The 10,334-nt window shown below is 32.9% G+C and overlaps 2 protein-coding genes across 2 annotated transcripts; one reads left to right on the top strand and one right to left on the bottom strand.

Moving 5' to 3' along the window:
- On the top strand, positions 1-2,698 carry LOC7485216 (probable WRKY transcription factor 30). The gene is made up of 3 exons (XM_002318337.4): positions 1-765; positions 881-1,009; positions 1,801-2,698. The coding sequence occupies exons 1-3, from the start codon at positions 434-436 to the stop codon at positions 2,453-2,455; spliced, it is 1,116 nt and encodes a 371-aa protein (XP_002318373.2). The 5' UTR covers positions 1-433; the 3' UTR covers positions 2,456-2,698.
- Positions 2,699-5,951: 3,253 nt separating this feature from the next.
- Positions 5,952-9,499, bottom strand: LOC7489812 (transcription factor SPEECHLESS). The gene is made up of 3 exons (XM_024582341.2): positions 8,428-9,499; positions 7,776-8,315; positions 5,952-6,268 (listed from the first exon to the last, which is right to left on the bottom strand). Exons 1-3 carry the CDS (start codon positions 8,884-8,886, stop codon positions 6,203-6,205), a joined length of 1,065 nt encoding a protein of 354 aa, XP_024438109.1. The 5' UTR covers positions 8,887-9,499; the 3' UTR covers positions 5,952-6,202.
- Between the last annotated feature and the right edge of the window lie 835 nt (positions 9,500-10,334).

Genomic DNA, 10,334 nt, shown 5'->3' with positions numbered 1-10,334 from the left:
CCTCTTCCCTTCCCACCTCAGCTTTTTTTTTTATCTTCATCAGACTTAGCCCTTTCAAGATCAACAAGCAACATCAAAACTATATCATATTAACAACTTTCCTGAGTTCTTTATCTTATATTAGTTTTAGCCAGAGTTCAAGATTTAGCCTTTTCATCGCATCATTAGCTTCAGATTTTGTGTCCAATATTGCCAAACTCGGCTCTTCCGTCCTTTGTTTTTGTTTTTTGCACCCATGTTTCTTATTGGCTTCTTGTTGTTCATTCTATCAGCTTAATTCATATATCCTTACCTGCTATTTTATTTCCTAGAATATGAACAAGAGTTTTTTTTTTTTCCTTTAACTTGAATATTTTAGCAACCATACTAGATATATAACTAGCTAATCTACCTAGGCAAGTCATCTTTGTTTAATATTTTGCTGCCGCTATAAATGGCTAACATGGGAGACTGGGAGCAAAAGAATCTTGTAGAGGAGCTAACGCTAGGGATGGAGCTTGCAAAGCAACTTCAAATTCATCTCAACGTGCCATCTTCTTCAAGAGAAACCCGTGAAGTGTTGGTCCAGAAGATCTTAACTTCCTATGAAAAGGCGCTTTCGATGCTAAATTTTGGTACTAGCTTAGTGGGAGAGCTGCATCCAGTTGGAGGGATTACGATTAGAAATTCTGAATCGCCTCCTTCGCATAGTGGAAGTCCTCGGAGTGAAGACTCTGACCGTGATACGAGGGACCAGAGGCAAATAGATTATGGCTCTAGTTCAAGGTACGTAGATAGATATTTGCATCATATATATGAGCTAGCCTATTTAATGTTTTGTCCATGAAGTGTTTTTTTTGCATTGCAAGATTGTGATTTTTGGATTGTTAATTGATTGCAGAAAGAGCATGCCGAGATGGACAAAGCAAGTGAGAGTTAACCCAGGAATGGGGCTGGAAGGGCCTCTCGATGATGGATTTAGCTGGAGAAAGTATGGGCAGAAAGCCATTCTTGGAGCCAAATATCCAAGGTGGGTATCCTTAATTTATCCTTCTTAGAATTATGAATTCTAAAATGGGTTTCTTTATGCACATAGAAAGAGTGCTAAATGACTTTCTTTTAGATTCACATGCAAATCATAGCAAGTCCCTTTCTCGTACAAGTTTGTGACTCTCCTTAGTAATGGAGCATATATGCATCTTTCGCCTCACTTCATGAATCAATTTTACGAATAGACGTCTATCTCTTTCTATGCCCAGCAGTAATGATTCCTCTGACATTACAATGCTGCCGATAGATCCAATTCTTTCATGTATTGGATTTATTGTGTGTTCTCGGGGTAAAATTTTGTATGAATGTATTGTATTGGAGTTCTTTTCTTTTTAAAAGGATGGAATAGAATAACTGGCCGGTTGACTCTCCATAGTTATGGAGCATAAAATCGTTCTCCTTTTCCTCTTCAGGTCATACATCGCCGGAGAGTGCTTTCTATGGCCAATCCCCTCCTAATAGTATAGCTCAAAGTAGCTTTCTTTCGCTTTTTTTCTTTCCTCGAACTTGAAGCCCATAGGCTTGTCTCGTTAATTTCCAAGCAGCTACACTTCAGCACTTGCTTACATCAATTAGTCCATGGTTTCACACTACCGAGCTAGAATTGTACCATAACAGGTGGCAATATCTGATTATACTAGCTAGAGTACCTTTTTCTTCCATCATGAAATTGCATCCCATGATTATGAATTAATCTTTAATAATTACATCATATGCTCTCATGATCTTTTCTGCACTTTATCATAACAAAACGATTCTTTGTGCTTGCAGAGGCTATTATAGATGCACTCATCGCAATGTCCAAGGTTGTTTAGCCACAAAGCAAGTGCAAAGGTCCGATGAAGATCCAACCATTTTTGAAATTACCTACCGTGGAAGGCATACGTGCACTCAAGCCTCTAATTTGCTTCCTCTCACACAACTCCGAGAAAATCAAGGACCTAGCACTAATATCACCATAGAGCCTCAACAAAACCAACCCGACCAAGAAAACAATCCACATACACAAGAACTACTCTCGAACTTTCGCAGAGGACTTAAAGTCATGACGGAAGACTTAGACTCTCATGATCAGCAATCTTTTCCAACTAATACATTCCAATTCCCTTCAACATCCACTGTCAAACCTGAAAATAATTCCTTGTTTCCTCCTTCTATGGTAGAAAACAGTTTCGTGGGGAATTTCTCACCACCATTTATATCTCCTTCAGATTCTGTCACAAACTATTATTCTGTGTCTCCAAATGAGATGCAACATAGCTTTGGAGGGAACAAGAATTTTCAAAGTTCTGAGTCTGAGCTTACTGGTATCATCTCTGCTGCTGCTTCAACTACTACCTCTCCTACTGTTGGACTGGATTTCCCATTTGGGAATGTTAACTTTGATCCCAACTTTACATTTGATAATTCAGGATTCCTCTCTTAGGTCCATTAATGTAGGGATTAAATAAAGTGAAGATAGCATAAGAATCTTCATTACTTAGGCCACTTGCACCTGGTGAGTGGTCACAGTTTGTACTAATTAATACAAGAGAGTGAAAGAGAATCTTTATGTGATTAAATAGTTTGCTAGAGCTAGGTGTCCAGGAAAATTGTCTGTAACATTTTTTGTAATCTTCACAAGTTAGTTGTATTACTTTCCTTGGAATACTAATAATTGTATTGTTTTGATCGAGCCAACATGGATAGAAATAGTTTTATTGGATAATTTTTTTTGGGCTTTTGTCACCCTTTATCGAGGTCTGCAGTTGCATCATTTACTTAAAGCTACATTTGATTTTGTGTTTTAAACGGTATTTAGATGAATTTTAAAAATATATTTTGTTTGAAAAAATCTTAAATTGATAAATTTTTATAATATTTTTTTTTGATGGTTTTCATGTGTTCATAACACAAACAAAAAATTTATTTAAAAAAAAAAAATATTTTTTAAAAAATACCCTGTAACACTACCAAAAACACACTAAATATATATAGAATTGTTTATTGATTTCATTATGTGAGACAGTTATTTCAAGATTTTAATTCTATGCAGTGTAAATAATTTGGTATTTGTTCTTTGGTATTTAATTATAAAAATCCACAATAGGTAAATAAATCAATATATTTTATACCGAGCACATGTAATATTTTACAATTTAAATTTAGAGTTAATTAATATTTAATCCCTATATTTTACAAAAAAAAAACTCATAATTAAATTAGCCCATGTAATTTAAATCATCATGATATAATACCTTTTTTTTCTTCACAATACCTTGTTTTCTAATCATAATTCCCCATATCATTACTTCTCTTTTCTTTATTCTAATTTTAAATTTTTTTTGAAAAAGTAATTGGATCGATGGAGGGAGTAAATTATTAAAAGTATGAAGAAATAGGGATTAAACACATAGTTTTTAACCCTACAAGGATTAATAAATAAGTTTAATAAATTACAGGGAAATACATGTATGATATTATGGTACACTTTTATAGCTTTTCACCTGAAAATATATTGAAATGATTTTTTTATTGTATTTTTTTTAATTTTTTATATCATCATGTTAAAACCATAAACAAATATTAAAAAAATATATTTTTAAAACATATTTTAAAGCATAAGCTACGGCAGTCTAAACACTCTAGTCATGATACTTTTAGACATTCTCTCTTTTTATGGGAGTTAAACCTCCAACTTACAGGACAAGACGAATTTGGGTCCAAATAGAAATTCCCAATTTTCATAGAGGCCTAAAGGACTGGCCTTCTTTTATCCCCTTGGACGAGCCATAAGGAGCTTAGGTAATTAAGAACAATGGAACAAGAACAAGTCTAACGTATTACATCTTCGGAGTTTGGAGTGCCATTGGGTCCATTATTGACTAAGATGTTTTATACTATGAAAAGATCTTTTAGCCAGAAAGAGCATTCGGACAAGGCCCAGGCTCCAAGCTTAGAGGTCGGGAAGCCTCAACGATGACTAGACCCACCAACCTAATTACACTCCGATGACAACACATCTCTGTCTGGTTTCTTTCAAACAAAACAAATATGAACAGAACAATAAATTGTCTGCTTCAAATTGCAATTTCAAAAGAAAGCAAGACTTTTCTGTGGTCCATGCCTCCATTAAGGCATTCATGCAATTTCCTGCTAGCTTCCCTTCAATCTCCATCTAAGATTATAGGGGACCAGGACCGGGGCCAGCTCCCTACATACATGATGCTATTCAAATGAGTGTTTTGGTGAGTTAACACATTGAAAAAATTTAATAAAAATCAAATTAATACTAATTAGAAATAAATTACATCAAACTAATTGAGAAAAAAATATTTAATATACCTCTAGGAGTAAAATATAAATGGTGAAAATGACTAGTGGTGGCTGGAAAATCCAATAGAAAAAACTTGGCTGCCGTGATTTTTGCTAAAGAAAAAGAAAGAGATGAGTGTTTTAGAGAGATAAAAGTGGTTTAGAGTTATGAGGGAGTGTTTTGGAGAGAGAGAAGAAAAAAAAGATTTAATATATAATTTAAAACGAGTCATAGATAATATTTATGACTCGTTAGTTATCTAAATATTTTTTTAACGATATTATTTTATCAATTTAAAAAACTCATATTCAAATTGAATATTTTTTTTTTCAAAATGTAATAATTCTTTTCGATGAAAAAAATGCAATGACATTGATAGGGTAATGGCGTTTCGGCTAGCGGTCCATTGATGTGCTCACACTTTTAAGTTCTAACACTCCATTTCTTAACTTTAAAAGTCAAGTCTTTTTTTTCCCCTTTTGCTAGGAAAATCTTGAACTATTTGGTCCACTCCATAGAAATTGTACCTGCACTACTTTTGTTTTTGAAGGATACACACACACTTATAATTCTCTTTTATAGAAAAAAAAAACACGTCCTTAAGAAAAAGGATAACAATAAGTTTTTCCCATTTTTTATGGCCTAACTGAGATGATTTACAAAAGATGGTCATTAAATTGAAATTAAAACTAAAATTAAATAAGCTAGTGAATTTACTGTAACCCAATAGAGAAATCTTTGTGGATTGTAATAGTATATATTACGTACACGACGATTTTCTTGTTCATTGTTTTTTTTATTATTATTTTGATCACTTGATTTTTATTATATTCGGTGCTTTAACTTTGTGATGATTTGGGATTATTCTTAATGATTTGTTTTAGATGTCTACACAAGAGAATATCACGAATCTAACGTGTTCAAAACAATAAGGTGACCTGTTATTTTATTTTTATTTGAAATTTTATTTTTATTTTTATTTTTATTTTTTTAATTATTTTTAATTTTATTTTTTAATATTAAATTGGTTGGGAATTAGGCTTAATATTACTGGTTGATTGTTTTGTTTTTATCATATAATAAAATGAAGTATGTTTATTGAATCTAATTAGTTCTATGACTTGAGTTGGGGTTTTTTTTTCTTCTTAGAAACACATTGACAACATGAGCATTCCTTTTTTATGTAAAAAAATATTTATCCGACCCGTATAATAACATGTGCCACCAATTTAGTCTCATTTTAAAAAAATAAAAATAAAGGATGAAATATATATTTATACTTTCACTTTATGCTACCCCTTTTAACATCTGAATGAATTGAATGAAATTGGGATTTGAAATTGAAATCTTTATATGGCAAAGTCCCCTCAACTTTAATATCAAGCTTCAAATTCCCATTAGAGTATGCAAGAGATCCTATGTAGAATATGTTGATAATTCAAATCCTCTTGTTCATGCATGTAATTTATCAAAAAAGAAAAAAAAAAGCATGCTCAAGTGTTCTATCACCGGTGATCACCAACTTAACATTGGATTTCCATTTCAAGAAAATCGGATAATTAATTTGACTATAATTCTTCATTTATTGTTAAAAGCATGATGGGCAAGAGAAGCATTGACACATTAGTGAATAGACACTCGAGAGACACGCAATTTGATTGATCATGAAATGGAAATTGAATCCATACAATGAAATAAATTAAGCTTGAGAAATTGAGAGAATGCTCAGGAATACAAGGGCCTTCCTAGCTATCTAGCTAGCCAGCTACAACGAGACATGACTCCTCTACAACTACATTAATTAAATTATGTAGGAATGCTAGTAAATGCCTTCCATAAAGAAGCAGAAGAGTTGTTAGGTTGGGACTTGGGGGATAGTTAGCAGAATGTTAGCTGAATTTGTTGAGCAAGTTCCTCAGCGCTTAGTTGGCATTCGATTCCAATCTGTCAAGAAAGCAGTAACTTTCAATCATTAGCTTCAATAAACTACTGCTACTGTAAATCTAAATTTAAATGAGCAAAAAGGAGCCAAAAACAAATCCTTAGTGAATTCAAACTCAGTGAAGACAAATGGCTGCAAAGATACCCTATTTTTCAGTTCCTTTATTTATTCTAACACACATTAATATATATTTTTTAAATAACACATGTTAGAAAAAATTAAAAAAATAGCACGGTTTGAACATAACCGTTACTGAAAATAACTACTATTTCAAAATTAATGTCTCCTTTAAATGAATTAATATGTATAAAAATCAACCTAAAATTTTATAAAATTCAATAACCAAGAGATGAGATTTAAGATCTAATAGCTTCAGAGAGAAGCTGGTGTGACATGAAAGAGAATGAGAGAAGGAAAAAAAAAGAAAGAAAAAATGAATCACTAGGAATATATCGGGACTCCATTTTTGATACAATTGGTATAATTAGAAAGATTAACGAGACAATTCTAACTATACATTAAAAGATCATAAAACGAGGTCATAACTGGTTAAGGGTTAATTTACAGGTTAATCACAATCTCGTTTGGTGGTCTTTCAAGGTGAAGTTAATTAGAATCGTCTCACTAAAATCTTTTTAATGATACTAAGAGTGTTAAAAACAGATCCCTAATATATTCCTGATGACTCTTTTTTTTTTCTCTCTCTTGTTACATTACCTTATCTTGTATTTTTAATTTTATTTTTTGATCATTAAATCTTCATGAAATATTGAAACATGACTAAAGAATTGCTATTAAAAATAGTGATTGTGATATTCATAAATGGTTGTTTTTTTTTTTCCAAATAGTTTTCTAATGTGTATCATTCTCTCAAAAATTTTACCACATAGTGTCTTTTTTTATATAAAAAAATTCCCTAGTTTTCTGCAAACTTAATGTTGTGGATATCGAGAGACATGCAATGAACTTCAAAATCAGCACAAGTGTGCGGTACAATTAAGTGTTTTTTCACAAATGCACATACAATTACTATTACAACTACAACCATATTTACTATTTGTACATATAAATTAATCCCACAATTAATTAGTGAATTGTCATGTCCTTTTCAGTGCTGATCTACCATTAATTAATTTCGAGGTGCAGCTAATTTGTAATATTGTTTAATTATTTTGGCCAAGAAAATTGAACTATTAATAAAAAGAAAAAAAAAATTAGCATTCTATCCATGGACATGTAATAATCATGAGGTGACATTCCATGTCCGTTTGGGCTCAAACTTTTTTCCTCTTCTTCCGCTAACAAGAGAGAGGTAGAGAGGAAACAAAACTACATGACGAGATCAGGAGTAGATATGTCTGTCTTCCTACCATTAATTTAAGAGGCTTACTTGGTGCATAAATTCCTTCTTTCTTTTCTTCTCCATTAATTATTATTTTGCTCTTATAAATCGAATGATAATTAAATTGGTGCAAGAAAACTAAATCTAGGGGAAGTGACATCTTTTACCTTGATTGTGAAGGAGTTGAGCATAGTTTCATGATCTACTATGCTAATGCTCACATGTAGAATCTCGAGGGCAAGGTCTTCAAGGGCAGAAATTATTTTCACAGCCTGACCAGGAATCTGAGGAGATACAGTCTTCAATAGAACATTTGGGCCTGAGAATTTAACCTCAACATCAGCAATTGCTGACTTGGAATTCGCGACGAGTTCGTTAATGTTGTCATTAATGGAGGAGGAAGAAGATGGAGATGGAGATGATTCAAGTGAATTAGCCATGGTAGGAGAAAGGTAACCTTGTTGCAATATTCTTGGCTTGTAAGGACTACATGGTTGTGGAGTTCTTGGGCTAATGGGCAAATTAAGTCTAGGACTTAGTGGTGGTTTTCTAGGGCTAAGTGGTGAAGGTCTTGGACTTGAAACAATCCTAGGGCTAAGAACTTCACTATAAACTTTCCTTTTCTTCTTGGCTTCAAGTGATTGTAGAACTTGCTGCAACTCATTGATGTAATCAACAACTCCTCCTATTATTGATGCTTGGTCTCCCTACGCATATATAGTAGAACAATAAGAAATAAAAGAGTGCAAAAAACACTAAGAACAGATGGAGGAGAACACCTAAAGAAAACAAAAAAATAATTCAAGTGAAAAAGCTTACTCTTTTGACATAGAAGCAAGGCATGAGGGACCTTAAAACAGACAAGTGCTCATTCATCTGCTTTCGCCGGTTGCGTTCCACTGTAATATGAGACATACGTTGCTGCCCATCTGGATTTACTTCCTGATCTGAAGAAGCTGTGGCTGCTGCTGACGCTGAAATCTTTTGTCTCTTGCTTTTTGGAGAAGTTTCAAGCTCATTATTGGTCTCATCAAAATCATGCAAAGCGTTAGAAGATGAAGACTTTTGTGACACCAACTGCCTTGTTTCTTCGCTTTCTTTTGAGCTAACAACAGCTTCGTCTAATGGTGTTACCGGAGGGAAATCTGTTACACTGTCTAAACTCTCAAAAATAGCAAACAAATCATCTGCATCAAAGGCAGTGTCGCCAAATTCAGGTTGTACTTCTTCAAGAAAATCAGACAAACTCTCAGTCATTTTGAACGAACGTTTGACCATTTCCTTCTTGAAAAAAGACTTGCTTTTCTTGTACTTTTCTGGGAAGTGAGCAAAAAAAATGAAAAGGCTAAACAAGGGCGGAGAGAGTGAACGGGAATAGCAAGAGGCAGATGATCATAGCATCCATGAAAACGGCGAGTACAATAGTATTTCTCGAGATTGTCAAGATCGAAAAAAGGATCGTAACAGGAGTAAACATAGAGACTAAAGTGGTGATCTGAAAGGGACTAAACTATCGCCATCAAGGGTATCTTTTAAGCTCATTGTATGAAAGTCAGGTTAACCTTTGCCTTCTGTTGCTGGTGATCGATCTTACGGGATTCAGGGAGGTATAGTTGCAGAAACTTAGCACAGACACCCAAGATGACACATGCAAAGCCAAAGGGACAGTGAAAACTCACAAACAACGGAAAGGTGCCCGTTAGAGAAAGAAAAATATTAGGAGATGAGGGGAGGGACGGAGAGAGAGTGGGGGAGGGGGTTATATATAAGATGAGGATGTTAATGAAGAGCAATGGAGATTGTGTTCAAAGAACAATCAAGGCTTGGTGATTGTTCATGAAGCTCATTATATTATTGTGAATTTGAAAAATATTCTCAGTCTCATCAAAAGCGTGTGGAAAACATGATGTTAATTTACCGAATCGTTTTTGATATATATATATACAGATGAGATTGAATGATATAAGACTAAAATAAATGCAACGAATGTAGGAGACAAAAAACTATTAATCAATTCCATAAAACACTACATATTTTTGACATTATTGTGATAGAGTGATTCTATTCGAAGGAATTCGTAAATTCAGTGGATGTTTGCTAAAATAGTTTAATTTGTTGTCACATGTGTTATTAAACTTTTATAATTTGATCTTTTTAATTAATACCTATAATTCAATTTTTCAATTAAAACCCATTTTATTTTTTAAAAAATAATATTATTTTGATTAGTACGGATAAAAATAATACCTATAATCCCATAACTGGATTGAATTTAATAACTTCGTTTGCTATAATGAATTATGTTAATTATTGTAACTTATTGATATAATTATATTTAAATGATATGATTGATTATTTAGTTCACATAATACATGGAATAATCTTTATATTCTTATATTTGATGATTTTTTATTTGCTCGATATTGAACGAAACTAAGAGATTAATATTTAACTAAATACACATTCAGCATTAAATATTCCAAGTCCCAATCAATTCCTCAATAAAGAGGAAAAGAAAAGTGTTTGGCATATATACACACACGTAAAGAGAAATGGTGGAGTACGAAGAACATTTTCCATAATCGAACATGATTGGACTTTTAGTACTGCTGGCTAACGATTGAAGAAATACACATTCAAGCAAATTGAGTTTGTGGCATAGCATTCATAGGGACCTGTTCTCTTTCTCAACACTCGAGTTTGAATTTTTTTTTTATGCATGTTTA

The sequence above is a fragment of the Populus trichocarpa genome, chromosome 12 (genome assembly GCF_000002775.5).
Source record: "Populus trichocarpa isolate Nisqually-1 chromosome 12, P.trichocarpa_v4.1, whole genome shotgun sequence".
Classification (NCBI taxonomy): Eukaryota; Viridiplantae; Streptophyta; class Magnoliopsida; order Malpighiales; family Salicaceae; genus Populus; species Populus trichocarpa.
Note: the sequence above shows the minus strand (reverse complement) of the source record. Positions and strands in the feature narration are given on the sequence as shown.